This window comes from Epinephelus lanceolatus, chromosome 11 (assembly GCF_041903045.1).
Source record: "Epinephelus lanceolatus isolate andai-2023 chromosome 11, ASM4190304v1, whole genome shotgun sequence".
In the NCBI taxonomy this organism is placed as follows: domain Eukaryota; kingdom Metazoa; phylum Chordata; class Actinopteri; order Perciformes; family Serranidae; genus Epinephelus; species Epinephelus lanceolatus.
The window spans coordinates 10,088,590-10,109,552 of NC_135744.1; the positions used below are offsets into that span (position 1 = coordinate 10,088,590).

Below are 20,963 nucleotides of genomic sequence, written 5' to 3' on the forward strand. Positions count from 1 at the left end.
GCTTTATTGGCACAGAGTTTTTCATAATAAAATATTCCATCATTTCATATTCTATGGCATTTGAAGATAATATACTTTCATATATTTGAGAAAATGAGTGGAATGGAAAGTCTACTTGTAAACGTCTACTGTAATGGTACTTGTAGATACATAGTAGATTGCTATAGAAGTAGATTGGAGAAGGCTCTCATTCATCTCACCTTCTGTGTCTCGCATAGTAAAACTGAGACCTTGAATATTGGCCTTGATAACACGGGAAAAAAAGGAATTTAGTTTCTGGTGTGTGGAAGGAAGCTGCCAGCTAAGCAAACACAGAGATTGTGAATATTAATTATTACTACATCCATGCATAGCAACACAATTAATTGGAAAAATATTGAAATTGCTTATTTGAATTCTGCAATGTCAACATCACAAAAGGCTGATGATGTTCAAATGATAAAAGGCAGGAAAAGCACAGCCCCTCAAAGTGTCAGTGTGGTGATGCGAGGCAAGTTCAGACACAATGTTTGGTACTCTTTTTTTCCAGGTGCTGAAAAATGTATCTAATTTAAATTATTTCAGATTTTCTTTACACATGAAACAATATTAACATCAACAATAGCACTAGTTTTTAAGAATAAGGCAGCATCAGCATGAAAAACACACAGACACACCCTTGTTTCACAGTCTGTCTCTGCATACTGTGCACCTGACACAGATCGACATACATGCAATTTGTATACAGTGCATATGACAATAATGGGGAACACATCACTGGTCATCAAAGCTTTCAGTGAGCAGCTTCAACAACAGCAGCTCCATCACAAACCTGTCTGCACATTCCAAAGTATTCCCACAGGAAAGAGATGAAGAGATGCTCCAGAAGGAGGAGGAGAGGGAGGAGAGGGAGGAGGAGGAGGAGGAGGGGGAAATGGCAGAAAATAGGAGATGCAGAACTGACAGCCAGGCAGGCACAGGAATGGTTGTAGTGCCTTGGAAATGTTCATCTCATTATTCAGCTTTCCATTGAGGAACCAACCCTCTCTCTCACTCTTTGTCCCCTATTCCGCTGCATGTTATAAATCACCACATCTGCAGCCTATTAGAGAAGATACCAGAATCTTTGGTTGTGGTGAGGAAGCAGCAGGAACAATACTGCATAAACAGTGCATTACTCTGCTGCTGCATTGGCAACTGCTCATATCTCTGATTCCAAGTGTCTGTGACTGCTTCTCTCTCTGTGTAATTTCTGTTAAGCACTGTACTGAGATACAGTATTCACCAAAGCATAGTATTTCTCAGATTTACCTGCAATGTTTCTCAGAATTATCTGATTTGACATTTTTCATCAGCCACATTATTTATGGTGTGCTTCAATGCTCACGTTTAGAGTATAATGTTTAATCAGTATTAGGTTTTCACCGTATCATTTTTCATAATAGCATCTCTGTTCATTACTATGCAGATGGGATTCAGCTCTCAGTAGTTCAATAGTTTTATTTGTTTCTAAAAAGAAAGAATATCAGATGTTATTTCATTTATTATTTAAGGAAATATCAGAAATATTTTTAAGCCACTGGAGGGGCATGTACATGTTTGAGTGACACTAATTGGCACGAAGAGCCCCAGCAACTTTATTATAGAAAAGGTAAGCTTACAAGCCATCTCCCTCTACATCTGGCATGTCCAAAATAAAGGCCTGGGGTCCAGTCGTGGCCAGTGGAGCAATTTTAAATGGCTCACGGCCTGTTATTCCAAAGGTGGCCCAACATACAATATTGGTTAATCTGAACTAATGTGTTTTCATAAACAGGCGGTAAACAAGCAAAGAAACAGTTACCTAACAGCAGACATTTCCGGCTAGTTAGCAGAAAAGCTGCTTGTTAGCTGCTTTCAGGAGCAGTGGAAAGCTCAATACTTTTTCACAAGATAAAACAGTTGCATTTGTCCCATTTGTATGGGATTCTTTTCTTAATAATGTGTTTGAAGGGAAAAGCAGCAGGCCTCCAGGTATTTTCACATTATCTGTTCTGGCTCCATTCAAAAAAAGGTTTGGACTCCTCTGCTCTACATAGAAGGAGTACAAATGGTATTCAGATGAATTTATGTCAAGAAGGGGCCATCAGGGGTCCGTTTCAGAAAGGACGTTCAACAAACTCTGAGCCTAACCCTGAACTCTGAGTTGAGTAACTCTGAGATGGGAAACTCTGGGTTACGGGTTTCAGAACAGGTGATTTCAATCGGTTCAATCAACACAGAGTTTGTTCACTCTGAGTTAAGCGCGTGCACCACGACTTTAAAAAGCCGTCATCAATGGAGCCCCGATACCACGATTCACCATGGCAACAAGCGACAAGAAAAGGTCTGCATTTTTTACTCCTCTGGAGTTGGATATTTTAATGTGCTCATACAGCGAATTTGAAGCTGTTTTCAGGAAGAAGAGTAACACGGCTGCAGCAGCGAAGGAACGGGAGTCGGCGTGGGAGAAAATTACTGCTCGAGTCAATGCCTAATTTTAAATTTATTTTATACATTTATGCAATCACAATAATATTAGGCTACAGATGCAAACAGGTGGAATGGTGTTAAAGCTAAAATTTAGTTCACGTTGATACAATCCCACCGGCGAAAAAGAACGTGGAAGCAGCTCAAGATGAAATATAAAGACATCGTTCAAACAGGTAAGACTTCAGCATAATAGTGGGGGTGCCTCTTTTTAATCATGTTTACCAGTAAATATCATTCAGCGGCTGTTTCAGTGTGCATTATCCCCATGGCATAAATATATCACAAAATATGTCATAGTATAGTATAGCATAAAAATGCCATAAAAAAGTAAACATATAGTATGGCTTAAACATATCATACACAGTATAGTAGGGCATATATATATATATATATATATATATATATATATATATATATGTACAGTACAGGCCAAAAGTTTGGACACACCTTCTCATTCAATGCGTTTTCTTTATTTTCATGACTATTTACATTGTAGATTCTCACTGAAGGCATCAAAACTATGAATGAACACATGTGAACATGTTTTATATTCTAGTTTCTTCAAAATAGCCACCCTTTGCTCTGATTACTGCTTCACAGTGGGAACCAGGCATGTGGAATCCATCCGTTCACCTTTTCTGCGTCTCACAAAGACACGGCGGTTGGAACCAAAGATCTCAAATTTGGACTCATCAGACCAAAGCACAGATTTCCACTGGTCTAATGTCCATTCCTTGTGTTTCTTGGCCCAAACAAATCTCTTCTGCTTGTTGCCTCTCCTTAGCAGTGGTTTCCTAGCAGCTATTTGACCATGAAGGCCTGATTCACGCAGTCTCCTCTTAACAGTTGTTCTAGAGATGGGTCTGCTGCTAGAACTCAGTGTGGCATTCATCTGGTCTCTGATCTGAGCTGCTGTTAACTTGCCATTTCTGAGGCTGGTGACTCGGATGAACTTATCCTCAGAAGCAGAGGTGACTCTTGGTCTTCCTTTCCTGGGTCGGTCCTCATGTGTGCCAGTTTCGTTGTAACGCCTGATGGTTTTTGCGACTCCACTTGGGGACACATTTAAAGTTTTTGCAATTTTCCAGACTGACTGACCTTCATTTCTTAAAGTAATGATGGCCACTCGTTTTTCTTTAGTTAGCTGATCGGTTCTTGCCATAATATGAATTTTAACAGTTGTCCAATAGGGCTGTCGGCTGTGTATTAACCTGACTTCTGCACAACACAACTGATGGTCCCAACCCCATTGATAAAGCAAGAAATTCCACTAATTAACCCTGATAAGGCACACCTGTGAAGTGGAAACCATTTCAGGTGACTACCTCTTGAAGCTCATGGAGAGAATGCCAAGAGTGTGCAAAGCAGTAATCAGAGCAAAGGGTGGCTATTTTGAAGAAACTAGAATATAAAACATGTTTTCAGTTATTTCACCTTTTTTTGTTAAGTACATAACTCCACATGTGTTCATTCATAGTTTTGATGCCTTCAGTGAGTCTACAATGTAAATAGTCATGAAAATAAAGAAAACGCATTGAATGAGAAGGTGTGTCCAAACTTTTGGCCTGTACTGTATGCAAAGTCAAAGTATAGATTGGCATAAAAATATCATAGTATAATAGGCCATAAAAGCATCATGAAAAATGTAATTGAATGTATAAATAAAATAAATTAAAAAAAAAAAAAAAAAGGGCCTTAAAATACAAAAAAAAAAAAAAAAAAAATAGATAATATGGCCTAAAAATATCATAAAAATGCCATGGTAAAAAAAGTAGATTTAGAACTAGAACACACTTTAGGATCCAACTTTACCTTGAGGACAGATGATCAAACTCGCTGAAACCCGTGCGACACTAAAGGAATGAATGAATGAATCACACTGCGTGTGTGGCGTAAGAGGGAGGAGACAGCTAGAAACTCGAGGTTCATTGAAGAAAACCTGCTCCCGACCAGGTTAGGTTCACAGAGTCAGTTGCCATAGTAACTGACACCGAGCTTCAGTTACCTCTCTTTCTGAAACGGGCTGGAGTTACTCCGCTTTCTCTGGTTTAAGTTACCTCCCTTTCTGAAACAGAAAACCCAGAGTTTCCCTCATTTCAGGGTTAACAGACTCAGAGTTTTCACTAAACCTGCTTTGTGAAACGGACCCCAGGAAACCAAAAAAATCTAACATTTATATGTTTCCCTTTTAGTTTCAGATTTTTTTCCTAAAAGAAGAACATGACATGTGGTTTACCATGCAAATATGTATGCTGTAGTGGAAACAAAACATCCAGTTTTATCTTGTTTCTTTCACTCGACATTGGCCTAACTGCACCAGCCAAGAATCTCTTTGTATATAATACAGAGGTCTATTCTGCCTTGCAACATTTCATGCACACTAATTTTATCGTCAATTTCAATTATTGAATTAGCTGTATAGTGTCTTGATTTTGACATTAGCAATGATAATTTGAGTTTAAGTTCTGTATATGAGATGAAAAGCCTCCTGTGCCTATGGAGCGACTACATTGACAAGAGCACTGCTGTAAGCCAAGAGCAATCCAAGCATTCAAATCTAATAGCATTATTTTACTTTTTTAAAGCTGGGGTAGGCTTTTAAAGCTTTTTTTTTTTTTTATGTCACTGGGCAAAAAAATCCATAATAGCCTTCAGCATGTTGTAATTCAAGAGGTCTGAGAAAAAACTAGACACCTCCTCTTGGCTCTGTTTTCAGGCTTTGGAAAATCCAACCTATGACAAAACTGGCCAATCACAGTTCATTTCAGAAAGAGGGCATTCCTGTTGCCTGTTTTATGAATGTAGATGAGGTGTTCATCCCTTTAGATGGTGAAAACCTGATTTATTGGCAGAAAGTTCTGCAAAAAAAGGAAAAGGACTTATCGGAGAGCCTAAAGGAGAGTCTGATGATGAACGCAATAAAACGTGTAAGTATTAGCAAAGCATTTCAGAGATGGAGAAATAATGTTGCTCCGAAGGCTTACAGCTGAAGCTCATTCAAGTTGTCATGTTTATGTAGCTAGCTAGAGTGTCAAATCACAGTGTGTCATCTCAAAGGGCTTTACAGGCCCACAGGTTTGCATGAAAACAGGATGGTAATTTTAATAATATTGCCACTATATAATAGCATCAGGATCACAATCACAATCAGGATAAATGAAATAAATGACTTGGACTCATACAGATTACTATATGAAGTGCGTGAGTTTGCCTGTGCTTGTCTGGTGGGAGGGGCTTAGGACAGAGAGGGGAGAGCTGCAGGAGGGGGGCTGTATTTTCAAATTCTGCCATTTTCTTTGCCTTGTCCAAAAAACTGCCTACTCCAGCTTTAAGCAAAGTGTGAATGTCGATTGAGAAAAAAGATTTGTTTGAATATATTACTGCAAAACAAACACTGAGTTTAGTTTCTGTGCAATTTGGCTGTCTGGTGTTCATTCAGAATATTTCATTATAGTTGGCAGTCACAAAGCAAAGTGTCCGCCTCTTCTAGATAACATAAGAATTTTGATTAGCTTAATGATAGTCTAAAAAGCTGGCATTTCAATCATAAACACCAACAAACAATCATCAAACCACACAGTGCACATCTGGGAGAGTGTTCATTTTTCATTTTCACGCCCTGAAGGGACTGTCAGAGTTGTAGTGAGCTTGTTTTTTTTTTACAGAATTGCAGCTAACTTTTACTGGATGAAATGATACCACACAAAGCAGATATTCAGAGAGCAGGCGGAAAGCTTTGGCGAATGAAAACTGACACAAGGTTGAAATGAAAAAGTGACACAACCTTTGACCCCCCAGGGAAGATAGCATTAAGCCTGAGCCCAGATATGGCTGGTGGGTGCTGTTGACTGTGGCGTTATAGAGTGACAGATAGAGGATGGATAAGGCTAATATCTCAGCAAATGCACAACCATCCCTCTTCTCTCAGTGACAGCAGGATTACTCAACTATGCTGTAAGCCCTTAATACTTCCACACTGACAAATTCACAAGTAAAATATAGGGCACAGTAGACATATCATAGTGTATGTCATTATAGGGATTGTTGCAAGTTGTGACTTGATGATGGGTTTTCACTGTTAATTAATTTCAGTTGTTCGAAACTCTTCTGCAACGAAGCACAAGTGCAGGTTATCTGGCCCTCTGGGAAGTTTCTCTTGCCATGTTATAAATCAGCAAATGAGTGAATAAAATACACATGACATCAGCGAGTAACACGACACAGTATGTGTGGGACTTTATCGGAAATGGATAAAATTTGGCTGCATTGCTGTTCCGAGGCTGCAGGGAAATGCAACCAGCACTAAGGTTCAGTGCGGGAAATGGGGAAAAGATTTAGTGTCGCGGGAAATGGGCCGAGCCAAACAGTGTCTCCCCAGCAACGAGCAGAGCTGAATACATTACCCGCGACAAAATAATATGCAACATGATTCGGAGTGGTGCGGTGTCGGGGGGGCAGAAGAATTGAAGGGATACCCAAAGCATGTGCTTAATGTCACCCACATATGGGCAGACAGGGGCATAGTATACACCACCAATAGTCAATTGGCGGCCCGCGGGCCACATACAGCTTGCCAAAGCTTCCACCAATATTAGTGAAGTCATAGAATTTGAGGAGGAAAACATGTGTTCTGGTATTTATGATATCTTGCTTTTTTCCCCTTGTATTTAAGTTACAAAAAATTGAGACATAATTTCTTTGTGATCTACCACCCCAAAATATGTGCATTTGACCCACAGGTACTTTATAAATCCACCTTGTTATCAGCCCACAGCCCATTAGAGAAACATTGTGTGCAATAGTCCACCTCCCACCTTCTCTTGTGGAGGTTTCTGTGTTCAGGTGGTTGATCGACCCATATCTTTATTGTCTCTTATAAATGGAAAGCAGCTTGTGCCATATGTTCATGCAACAACGGGGACAAACTCATGACTTTTTTCCCCCCATGCTTTTATTTAAACTTTCTTTTTCCACATGCTCTTTTTTGACATTGTGTTTAGGTTTTTTTTTATTTTAGTTCCTGTTTATTTACTTTTATTTTATAATTAAAACAATTGTATTACATTATTACACAGTTACTAATTAAATTAAACACTCACTCCAGCCCCCACAGTGTCTGCTGAGAAAAATTCTGGCCCTTGGACAAAGGTAGCTGATGATCCCTGCCATACACAAAAGTTTACATCTGTCTCTCCTCATCAGCAACTTATTCTCCAAAGATAAGCACAGAAAAGTGGAAACACACACACAACACACACAACACAGCCAATAAATCAGGCTTCATATGACTGTAATGTAAAGAAATCTTCAACAGTGCACATAATTCACAATGCCTGCCTGCTTATTATCATGCATAAGGCTGGATGTTTCTTTTATTTTCTTGACAAGGCTACAATACATCCTTGTAGCAAAATGAAAGCTCATTTTGCCAGAGAAAGTGTAAAAAAACCCCAAAGGGAGTTATAATTAATGGTATAATTCCATCATCTGACAGAGACTGTAAAGATGTGAAGGTCAGTCCTCTCACTCCTGTCAAAGTAGCAACTGTTGTTTCACATATCACAGTCCTAACACAATGTACAGACACACACAAAAGCAACACCTTTACATTCTGATAATACTGCCACACACCCAGGAGCCATATGGTCTCTGTCACGAGCTCTTAAATACTTCCTTTCTCCTCTCCCTTCACAGAACCGCTGCAAGCCAAACAAACTCTTTCCCTGCGTCCTGACACTCCTGGCACAAATCTGGCTCTTGGAAACGCTGAGCCGAGGGGAATATAGCGACTAAAATTGTTTAGACAATACTTGCAGTGCACTCGCCCCAGTCTCCAGACTGTAAACACAAACCAGCTGTCCCCGGAGTGTGATACTTACTCGCTGACTGATCTAACCATAGGCCAACTGGGAGAGAACAAGGAGGCCGAAAACAGGATGAGGAACAAGAGGCTAGCACAACGTTTGCAGACTGTCACAGGCAATTGGAAGTAAACACTGATATCAGACTTTGTGGCTGTGGATGAAGAGCATTTACAATGTGTCAGTGTTTGTCTATCAAACAATATCACACCTCATCCTTATGGAGAGAAAATGACAACTTTCCTGAGACATACCGCTCTTCTGCCACTTAGGATCTTTCATTGCTTTTATCCGGAGTGACTACAGACAGGATGCTGTCAGTGACGGTGACAGCCATTTGAAGTGGGGAGCCATTAGTTAATGGATAGGGCCAGGTAGAGGGGAAACGTGACCTCTGAGAATCTGCCTCTCTCTTCGCTGCCTCGTACATCTCCTTCACCCGCTTGTTTCCAACATAAGATTACAATCAAAAAGGAGCAGACAGGGAGATGGACCAGAGGTCCCACCTTAAGCTGTCAATCTCACAGTCTGACTGAGCTGCGCATATCCCATGATCCACATCAGAGAGTGTGGTGTTATGATGAACATGTCCATCATGTTAATACATTCATGTTGTTACCACAAGCCATCACGCCTCCCCCTGGATTTCCCTTTTCAAGATATGAATAGAAAAACTGCATACATTTAGGATACTGAAATATTGATACAGTATGAAGATGTATGTTTTATATAAATGATCTAAGAAGCATCCGTATGTGCCCAGTTGAAATCTGGTATTAAAGTAGATTTGTCCACTATTTGTCCACTGATATGTTATTGTGTGTTATTATACTATTATAATGTTATTATATGATATGTTTTTTTCTTCTGTTACTGTCTGCTGTAAATTTTACTGGGAACCCCACAAGAATTTGTTTAGCTATATAACATGAACAGATTTTCATACATGGAGGATGCATTAAAAGCTTAAAAACTAGAGGTTGTTTAATTTTGAGAACAGGTCCAGATTTAAGTTAAATTGGCCTTAACCTTTTTTGGGGGGGGAAAAAACAGGATATTGTAGCTTATTAAAAAATAAATAAATAAATAAATAAAAAAGTTGTGCATGCAATAGGGTGGTACATGTGAAAATAAAAATGGGAGGAAATAAAATTGATCCCAAGTGTCAGTGATCAATTTATTGGAAAAAAAAAACCCCTGATCTTTCACCCCATTTTGTACTTTTGAGATACAGGGCTCAAAATATCCTGCCTGATGCTACAGGAACCCACATAGTTTCTGTCCAAGCCTGAGCCCAGACCACGGCAGCAGTTTTAGGCACTCAATTAAATTTCCATAAATTCCCAATGTAATTTTATTTTATTTATTTATTTTTCTGTCTACTTATTTTGAAACATTTACTACAAGCTAAAGTCAACTTAAATCATTTCACTGTGGTGACAAACATATCTGACAGGATCTCCAACGTTTGTGCCTTCATCTCCCGAATGTTCAGCACAGCCAAAAAACTGCCATATACCTTATATGTTATATAGAGATTATATTAAATTTCTTCTTATTAATGATAGTCGGGAGTCAGGATGGGTTGGCAACACATCCCATTAAAAAAAAAAAAAAAAAAAAAAAGAGAGAGAAATTGGGAATTAACCCCAAACCAAGCAGGTCAAGTCAGTCCCAATCAGTTTTAGGCAGAGGATCAAAGCTCTACACATAAAATACAAACGTTTTTTCTTATTTTTTTGGCGTACAATTATTTGTCTCAAATTTTGTGCACAACATTGGTAAAATTTTATTGAGCACTTGCACCTTTGCCACAATAATCTATACACTTGACAAGTGTGGCATATCAGGATACTGTTTAAACAGCATCATTATTTCACAGGTTTGCCTTGGACTGATCACAATAAAAAGCCACTCTAAAATCTGCAGTTTGATCACACAGCACAGTGCCACAGAAGTTCTGAAAGAGCGTGCCATTGGCATGCTGACTGCAGGATTGTCCACCAGAGCTGTTGCCCATCAATTAAGTGTGCATCTCACTGCCATAACATGTCTCCAATTCTGAGAATTTAGCAGAAAATCCATCAGTCAAAAAAAAAAAAATTGTGTACAAAATTTGGGAGAAATAAGTCTTATGTGCTTAAAAAGTCTTAGACCTTTAACTTAAACCTGAGAATCAGTGGAGCAAAAAGAAAAGTGCTGCTTTTAAATTTCTGTTTAGTGTATATAGTGTATATAATGTTATGGTTGATGTTTTTTCCTTCTGGCTTTGGCAACTGCGTCTTGTAATCCTATGTGTGATGGGCCAAATGTATCTGAGAGACATGTAAATAAAAACACAAACTATCAGGAGGAATCAGAGGGGATGTTTCTGCCTTTCTCTTTATAGGCTCTAATGCATGACATGTGATGTGGCAGTATTGTTGTCTTTCCCTGTGGTTCATTACTTCATCATTGCAGTATTGTGGGCTAACCTTAAGCTCAGACACAAGCCTCACTTTCCTCTAGCAAATGGCAGTGTCCAATTAGTTTAAGAATATCATTTATTCTTCTCCCTTACTGAACCTAAAAACAGGTCTACTATCCAATAACCTTTAGAGTACACGGGCTGTGACTTTGCCTTCACCTCAATAAAGCGCTCCATGATTGAATCAAGTGGCTGAGGTCAATAGGACATATGTTCATTTCCCAGGGTCCTCTAGGGTCCCCGCAGGCAGGAAAAAATATGCTGAGTGTCTTCAGTGACATTTATTGGATAGGAACTAAGTTATATGTGCTTTTTCCTTTTTTTCTCATTTCATCCTTTTCACTTCCAGTAGACTGTTTGTGTGTGTGTGTGTGTGTGTGTGTGTCTGCGAGCATGTTGTGTGTGCTTACACAGTATTTCAACCCCGTGGTCACGCTTCAGGCACCAGCACATACTACATCTGTCACTGTCTCTACCACGTCGCCTCAATTTTCTGCAAACTAGTTTCACTTCTGTGCCTTGAAGGACAGACACTTCTTCCCCGCTCTCTTCTCCTCCCGTCTGTCTCCGTCACTCCTTTCCTGTTCCCATCACTTTCAGCCTGTCAGCCTGTCTTTTGTCAGCCATCTCCCCACTTTTCATCATCTCTCCCTTACTTCGCTTAAATCAAAGCGACAGTAGAAAAAGCTATAATCCCGTAAATTCATGTGGAATTGAGTTGAAGCTTTTATAAGTGATTAATTTTCCACTGTAGCTTTCACATTTACTTTGTCGATAAGAAATCAAATGACTAATGCTCTGTGGGACTCTAATCAACGTGCTGCAGTGTCTTCCCTTCCTGTGTAGCTGAGTGCATGAACACATCATATTATATAAAGTGACAGCCGATCATGTATATCAATTATGACTGTTTAAATGTTTATTTTTAGGGACAGGTGCAGAGCATAGAATATTTATTATACTGAATAATGCCCTTATACCTTTTGCACTGGAGGAATACCTACGTGGAAACACTGAATTAGGATTTTTTTGATAAACAGAGTATATTCTATTTTTTACTGTGTGTGCATCTTAGACTATAACTCCACATGTGCTACTGGCTCTGTGAGGCTGTTCTGAGGCACAGCAATGCTTTAAGTTAAACGCTAATGTCCTTGTTCCCAGTTCTTAATCTAGCATGTTAGCATGCTAGCCTTTGCCAATCAGCACTGAATGTCATATTTTTACAGTTATTTAGTAATAAACTTACGTACTGGACACATTAAAATGTTGACCTGATGATAACACTGTATGAAATGTGAAGTGCTCACTTTGGGGTCAAACCCTCAAAAACTGGGAGTGCCCAAGAGCTCTTTGGAGGCGCAGCGTTTTTGCAGCTGAGATGCTTTGGGCCTGCTTGCTTGCATTTGGTTGCTATGACACAGAATATCCGTGGGAGTAAAAATGTCTGTGCAAGGTAGAGTACTTGCTCTGGATGAAGGTTAAGCTGAAGTACGTGGGGAGAGAGGACAGACTCACAGTCTGTGTGGGTACGTAAGAGGAAACATATACATACAGTATATTCACATACTGGTCCTCCATTGTTGTTGTTCAGCACTTGTACATGTGAGATGTGATAGTTTCTCTTTGTGGTTTTTGTCCTGCCCCCACTGTGATTGAACAGCTTTGTAAGAAGTAACAGCGAAAGTGCAGCATTATACATTAAGTTGAACATTTTACAACCCTCAGCACTCAGATAAAACTTTGGCAAAGAATTAAAGAAATATGCTGGCCTCAGGAAAAAAAAAAACACTTTGGTGGACACGGCTCCTAATGGCTAAAGGTAAATGTTGCTCAAGGCTGTGTCTTTAGTAGCTGCTATTTGCATCCTAATGCACACTCACCTAACAACACGTTCTCACTTCCAACGCGTTAAATACGGCATAGGGATGCACCGATCCGATATCTGGATCAAATACCGGCCCCAATATCATCAAAATTGATGAATCTGGTATCGGAAAATGCAACCTATACCTGAGGCAATCCTTTCCCTTTAAATCTATTGTGATGCAAGCTATGTCATACGTCATTGAGCAAAGGAGAGAATCTGCTGTGTGGAGGTATTTCACACTATTTCAACTGCTGTTGCACAATTGTTTATTTTTGTTAAAAATAAAAAGTTCATCATTGCATTAATCTGTTTCATCTTGTTTCATTTTATCTTAGGAAAGAACTGTGTAGTCATCAATGCCTGATGCCTCTAGTTTTTTCTGTTCTACATGTAAAGGTATATAGTTTTTTAGGTCAACCATGGTATCGGATCGGTATCAGGTATCGGCTGATACTCAAAGCCACAGCATCGGGATCGATACTGAAACTGAACAAGCTGGATCGGTGAATCTCTGATACGGCAGCTTGGTCAGTGACTCTATGCTTCAAACTAAGATGCTCCAGATACCCCTCCAGTGTAAGGTTCGGACATGTCAATTTCCATGTCACGTCATTACCTTAACTATTCCACATTTTCCACTGGACACAAACAGCGGTCTGCTGGGTTAAAGTCCTGTGTTTGTTTGCTACACAGCAACACAGTTTATTGATAAAGTGAACGTCAGATCATCCTCCAACCTGTTACACTGAAATACACCCAACCACATGTGTTCAAGAGCTATAACACACCTGTTTCTATTCAACAGGTGTAGATGTGATGCTGCGATTTAAACTGTGTTTTACCTGTGTATTAGTGAGTGATCAACTGTGCATGGCAGGCAGAAGATACAGAGCAGCCAAAAACTTTGGCATGCGCTCATGAGCTGTGCACAGCTGTTGTTGTAAACCTACATGAAGCAGGAGGCGTTTAGTGAACATCCAGTGGATTTTGGAGTTGGTTTTAAAGTGAATATTGAGGGGAGGAAATTTGTTTTCTTTTCGCTTTGGGGGGCATTTGATAAATAATCATTATGAATATGGGGGGGTAAGTACTTATGATGCATCAATTGTGGCTACTCTTCCTGGAAAATGATTGCAATCCATGAATGTGCTCTGTTATTGTGAGTGCCATCTGAGTTTTATTTCCTGAGTGAATTTATGAGGGACAAATATAATAAGTGAAACATGATGATACTCAGGCTGTTTGTCAAAACAAACTATTCAAAAACATGGGCTTACTGTGTATGGCACAAAAGAATAACCAAAACACGTCAGCTCAAAACCCAGTCATTATCTTGAATACAGTGCTCTTCAGTCAAAGCAACATTTAAGCAATTAAACACTACACAAAATAAACAACTATCACATTAACAAGACCAGACAAATGATCTGACACATTGGTCTATTGACAGAGTGAGGTCAAGCCTCGTTTTAACACTCCCCAGATTCTCAGTCCTCTTATAAACTCCCTAACTCAGCAGCATTTGCCAAAGGGGGTTCTGTTTTACTATCCAGCCCCAGGGTGACCCATGAATCTGTGTGACCTCTGAAGGATGAAGCAGGGAGACATAACTCATCCAGGCAGCTTCAACAAGTCCTCTCTGTGTTCCCCCTCCCTCGACCTTAAAACCTGACAGTAAATTTAGTGAACTCCGAGTAATAAACTCTCCCCCTAGAGGGCTGAGCTTCTCAGGGTTGGAGTGCTGATCTAGCATTACCGTGATACCGTTTGACCATCTCTTTCATTATAATTCAAAGGGTGAAACGGATACTAGAGGGGGTATTATTATTCTAAAACCTTTGCGAAATATCTGCCCAGGAGACCGAGCCTGGGCAGAGCTCTGCAAGCTGACACAGCTGAGATGAGCTGGGGATGGACAGTAAAGGATTCGGAGCTACAGAGTATGTGAGGGCATGGCTGCTGTTGTTAATCCTTGTCACCAAGACTTCCTTTTTTCAGTGCAGTTTTTACTCATGTTGTTTACCAAATTCCAGTGTTTTAGGACTTGCAGAACCTGTGTCCCATAGAGGCTCACTGGCCAGCTGCGCTTACCCTATCCTGATGGTCACAAGCCCTGACCTTTTGCCCTCTGCCCCCTGTCCTCTGTCTGCTTCATTCCATCACTCTAGCTAACACACACACACACACACACACAGACACACACACACACACGTTTGACTGCTGCATGCAAACTGACAGATTCGTGCCTGAGACATACTGCAGTGTAAGGCTGTTTAACTGGCAGCAGCACCAGCTTGACACTTAGAGCTCTACGATTAAGCGAGTTCGGTGACACTGTCACCTGTTGGGAACACATTCAGCACTTGTTTAAACTGTGGGGACTAAAGCAGACACACAGCTGCTGCATGTCTGACAGGTGGGTTGCATCGTGAAAATCCACCTGTCCCTCAACCATAAAAATGACCCATACTGGAAGGAAGGTAACAAAATAAAACAGGCTTTTATAGTTACACATTATATTTCACATATAATAAGATCAATGGTAATTTGTTGTTAAAGTGACAGTTGGTAACTTTTATGAAAACAAATTTGTGTTATATTTGCTGAAACTGTCACATTTTTCTGAAAGAATTTCCTGACAGATAAGCCCCGTTTCCACCAAACACTTTCGGTATGGTACCTTTGGAACCAGAAGTAACCCTTCAGACATGGCTCTTAAATGTGGGCGGGGTTGTTGTCACTCACTGCTCCGTCCAGCACTCACTGTATTTCCTCATTACTGGTGACACAGATGGAAGTCTGCACCTCATTAACTGTCCACAGAACAAGGCTGCACGGCAACATTTTCAGAACAAAATAGAACAGGCTACAGTGAGAGTCTCTACATGGGATATTTAAAAATAGGTTTCGCCCTGTAAATAGGTTTGTGCATGTAGTCCTTCTCAGACAAGCTCAGGGGTTTATTGTTGCCGTAGCCTGACGCTCCGCAACCCCTTTTGTTTTCTCCAAGTGAGGATTACAATATATGCCGTCCACATGACCCGGCCGAAACTAATTTGTGTATGTCATTAAAAACTTAAAGGAGTTATATGTAAGAAATCTAAAGAAAATAGTCGTAAAATCATCCTAATATGTCACAGAGACTAAGGAATAATGTTCATATAACATACTGATCTCACCGACAACAATAGTACAGCCAGAATATTTGCATCTAAAAAATTTTTTTGCAGTCTGCAAATCGTGTTTATGTTTTGAATTTGTGTTTTGGCCTGTTGCGCCTCCCTCCGCCGTCTACCAGTCACACAGTCAGTAGAATCTCAGCATCAGTTACAGTTACGACTGAACTACAGCAGCACGGCAAGCAGCATTAGCAGTGTCCCGGTACATAGCATTAGCAGCCGGCTCCTCATGAGCTGTATCCCGGCAGCAGCGTTAGCAGCAGAGAAGCCGGACTTGCTCGAACGGTCCGCTGGAAAACCGAAGATCAAGGATGCAGCAACGCAGCCCTGCCACAGCAGCCGCTGTGGGCAAACAAATCAGTCTCCAGCATGCCGCTGTCCAGCAACCTCAAATCTGTAGGGGAGGGGGGGCGGACACGACTCGTGGCAGTATTTTGAATTTGAGTGCAGTAACCGTTTTGGCCACATTCTTACATACAGCGCCTTTAAGTAATGGTCAAAGTTGTTATATGAAATATTTAGGTTGTGTTGATTGATTCACGACGTCACCTAATGCATTGAGTAACATTACAAGTTAACATTCCACCTTAAAAGTTGCTGCCAGTCAGCTGAGTGAATTAAGTTATTTTTTCTCTGACTACCAGATCTGTGTGCTAGGTACCCCAACAGAAGGGGTATCAAAAATGGTAACGGTATGGAATGGTTCAATCGGTACCGTCCACAACTTTTCACAGTGGAGACGGAAAAAAAAAGCATACCGAACTGAACTGTATTGTACCATACTGCTCGGTGGAAACGGGGCAATAGTCTATGAAAAATAAAATCATGTCCTTCCTCCTCTTCATACTGCTTGATATGGCATTTGCTAGGTTCTAGCGCTGTGCACTGAAAACATCCAATCAGAGGCAAGGAGTCTCTAATCCAGCTGTCAATCATGTCAATCACAGCTTGTGAACTGTGATCAAACTGTCAAACAAGGCAGCACTAATCAAATATGAATGAAAGATTCTTTTACTGCATGGCCTTTTTCTTACCTCAAACGTTTTTGGAAACATATTTTAGTGTACTGTTTAGCTGTAAAATGAGAAGTATGTGACCTGGCCACCATGTTAGAAATAGTAAACCGAAGTACCAAGCACCACCAACCAGCCGGCTCAACAGTCTTGATTCATATTTGACCAGTGCTGCCTGGTTTGTCAGTCTGACTGCAGTTCCTGAGCAGTGATCAACATGATTGACAGCTGCGTTAGAGATTTTTCACCTCTGATTGGTTGTTTTCGCTCACATGCAGAAAGGTTTTTTTTTTCTTTTTTTTTTTTTTTTTTACAGATTATCTGTGTCATTTAGTGCTGTATGAATATAGTACAGTTTCAGTAAATATGAAAAGCCATTGTTTATAAAAGCTATCAACCTCATCTTTAAGTCTATAAATATATGTAAATATAATAAAGACTGTGACACATTTTGGTGAAAATGAAAGTATTTCCACCTATGAAAAAGTTTTTTTTTTCTATTCTTACTTTCAGTGGGAGATAAGGTTACACTGAGGACATATTTTCCAGACTTTAACATTTTCAAAGAAGTTGCTTACTTTCTTTGAAGATGGATATTAAAATCCTTGCTATCATCATGCACATTGAGAGACTGGAAAATCAATTAAAATGCTTAACAGAGCGCAGACAGTGATTATCTGCATATCTGTATATCATGTCTGGGTATGAGAGATAGCTTCTCAGTTATTCTCAGTCAAAGACATAGCAATCTGGTAAAGTTTTGTACTTATTTTTGACTGTGGCCATTCATATGTTAGGTGAATTTGCTATATAATCTTTTAAATAATTATCAAAGCTCTCACCACTGTAACATGTTAACACCATACACACACCAAGACAACTTACTGGCTACTTCGAGGGATGCGTTGTGACTGATCGCCTGACCCAGATAGTTTCGGGCCACGCACACGTAGCTGCCATCATCAGGCTTGCTCCGTCGTCCGTGGATGATACGTAGGAAGAAGAGGGACCCGCTGGGCAGCAGCATACGGTGGGAGCGTGGGTTGTCGCGGTCCGTCTCGACGCGCTCCCCATCTTTGTACCATTCCACCGTGGGGGTTGGACGACCCTCTGCCTTACAGTTGAGAGTGGCTGGTTCCCCTTTGGACACAATGAGGTCAGAGGGGTGCTCCACAATACGGGGAGGGAAGTCTTCCTGGCGAAGACGAGACCCTGGAGAAAAAAGAAGGGGGTAAAGGTGACATAAGCAAAGAGGAGAATTAGCTCCAGGTATATACTTTACTGCCGTATTAGATATATGACACTTACTGTATATGGATTACAACAAAACACTCCACAAAGAGCCACAGTAAAACTCATCAAATAATCCTTCCACGCATTAAAGAGTAGTACTAATCAAAACAGCAGCAGCTCTAAAGGAATTAGACATGGCATATTATTATTGCTGTGCAAGTGCCTTGTATTAACAATAATCCAGTTTGACAATGTAATTACCACACAATTGCATGTCGCTCATAAAATGCTTTCCTTTTGTTTCAGCAGTTGGAACCCCATGAGGCATCGTAAATTAAAAAAACAATGCTGACATGTGAAATCCTCGGAAAGTAATATCTTTCAAAACATGTCTAGCCTTAAAACGTGTTTTTGCAAGGAAATATATATATGCCGTTTTTGAGAAAAGCTTCAAGGCTGAATCATAAAAGGGATTATGGTGTTATCTGTGGCTCCAACGACACAATACTAAAAACAATCTGTGTTCATTTCAATGATTATATTCAGTAATCAGTACTTTTAAACACGTCTGAAACTGCTGCTGCTACAGGTAACAATAGGAAGCGCATAAGCTCCCAAATGTATTGTACACTTGATTAGTGACTAGGGAAATAAATAAAGTGGAAAATCTAATTATACTTCATGTATTTCCCATAGATGCCTGCTCTGGTATTATGAGCAAAAGAGAAAGGATACCCATCCTCGACAGGAGCCATCATTCTCTCTCCTCTACCCTACTGGAGTTTACATTTATTTATGTTTTGTGTTCTCCATTTGGAGCCCATTTTACCACAGCCCCTGAAATCGTTACACCAGCCATAGAAATACGAATCAATACCTCCAACCATACTCACACTAACAACCACAAAATCACCTCTAATCCCTGATACACAGTTGAGATGTCAATCATGCTGGCCTCCTCAAAGAAACGGTGTAACAATGAGTCCCTGTGAGGCAGAGGACAAAGCAAACCTCCCTAATGAGATCCAGGTACACAACTCCAATGCCTCGGCACATCTTACATTCCTTCCATCTCTTTCCAATCCCCCAACACAGTCGAGCCAGCCCACCTCCGACCCTGTCCACACACACCCCTCTCACTTATTTTCTCTCCTTTTTCTCTCCTCCAATGTTGTGTGAATGCTGGATAATCTGGTGTGGATTCTACAAGACAGCTACAGGACTCATTATATTTGCAGAATCTAGATTAAATTTAAAATCGCCTTTAATCCTAAACCAAAAAGCACAGGCAACTGCATAAAACCCAACAGAGAAGGAGTGAAGACAGAGGGAAGCACGATGATGAAGAAAATGTGGCATTAATGTCGGTCCTGCATCCACTGTTTACCTGTCTTATTGCTGTGGGAACTCTTTTCGGTTCTTTCATGCTGCTGCAAACACTGGCTTACACAGCCATCAGCAGGTCACGCTTTAATGTGCCAATCGCCCTGTAAAGCAGATAATCACCACTGTGCAAGAGAGTGATGAGCTCCTACACTCCCGCTGCAACCAATAAATCCCACACAGACAAGTGTTTACCCAGATAGATAACACCTCACGCATTGTGAAATGGGTGAGAATTTTATCCACTGGGTAGTGTGGTTTTGTGCGTTTGCACAAATCCGTATTTACTGCCTTTTCCAAAATCTTATAAAGGAAAAGTATTTAAGAGGCAGAGTACCACCCCCACACTTACACAAAAGGTCAGGAACAAAAGGCGTTGATAAGTGTGCAAGCTTATCATTTAAAATGGAAAGGTATGCTGACATTTGTATGTTTTGCATCCAAAAGCTCCACATTACCTGGGTGGTAGCAGTCTGACTCAATGGTTGTGGACTGCTGAGATAAGCCCTCCCACTGCCTGACTATTACATTCTGAGGTTTTTTTTTTTTTTTTAAATTTCCTTCCATTTGCTTCCTTTGTCTACTTTTCCTTTAATGCTGTCAAGTGGTTGACCGAGCTAAAGGGCTACATGCTAATGAATGCAAAAGCTGCCAAAAAGTTGAATTGTACAGGCAGGTAATTACCCGCCTGTACAGTATGCTCCTCAGTGACACCCCACAGCACCACAGTTTGAAACAAGAGCACAAGCAGGACCTTTCTTTGCACTGGCACAGTGCAAATGTAGCTTGAAGGTCTCTAACAATAACACTAGATTGGAAGTGACCAGAGTCATTCTGTTAGGCAACAATGAGGGAAATGCACACACCATGAATAGGCCTGTTGGCCTTATTCTCACTTATTCCTAGAGTACCTAATCATACAGATAGCTTGGGATTTTTTGGGGCAAAATTTTGAGATACCCTTTTAAATTTTTTCTTCCTTCAATCAAAATATAATGAAGGTAAATATAATTTAATTAAAGCTTTGTTTTGAGCATTATGCTAAAGTTAGCATGCTAATATGCTTACAATGTTAACATGCTGATAATAAGGCAGTAACATTTACCATGGTCACTATCTTAGTTCAGTATGTAAGCACGACAACATTTAATAATTAGCACAAAACACAGAGTACAGCTGAGAATGATGGAAGTGTCATTAGTTTTGCAGGTATTTAGTCATGAACTAGTAGTGGATGTTATAATGCACTAGATGAAAAGTCAGGGGTTCCCCAAAGTCCACCCAATCATTAAGAAAAATGTTGGCATTGCACTTTTCTACAAACCACATATGTTAGAGTTACACGTTATTATGTAGCAGATTAGTTGAAACTTTATGTTTCAGCAACACTGTGGTTAACGTGTGGTTAGTCTTAGGCACAAAAACATGTTATTGTCAATTTTGGCTTAAAATACCCACTTTGGGGGG

At 40.2% G+C, this 20,963-nt stretch overlaps 1 protein-coding gene across 3 annotated transcripts in view; it reads right to left on the bottom strand.

Moving 5' to 3' along the window:
- The window catches only part of LOC117269091 (roundabout homolog 1-like), a 127,997-nt gene that overhangs the window by 70,346 nt on the left and 36,688 nt on the right, over positions 1-20,963 (bottom strand). For all 3 annotated transcript variants that reach the window (XM_078172230.1, XM_033645957.2, XM_078172231.1), the window contains one exon: positions 17,766-18,092. In XM_078172230.1, coding sequence (XP_078028356.1) covers positions 17,766-18,092 — 327 coding nt within the window. The remainder of the gene's footprint in view (positions 1-17,765; positions 18,093-20,963) is intronic.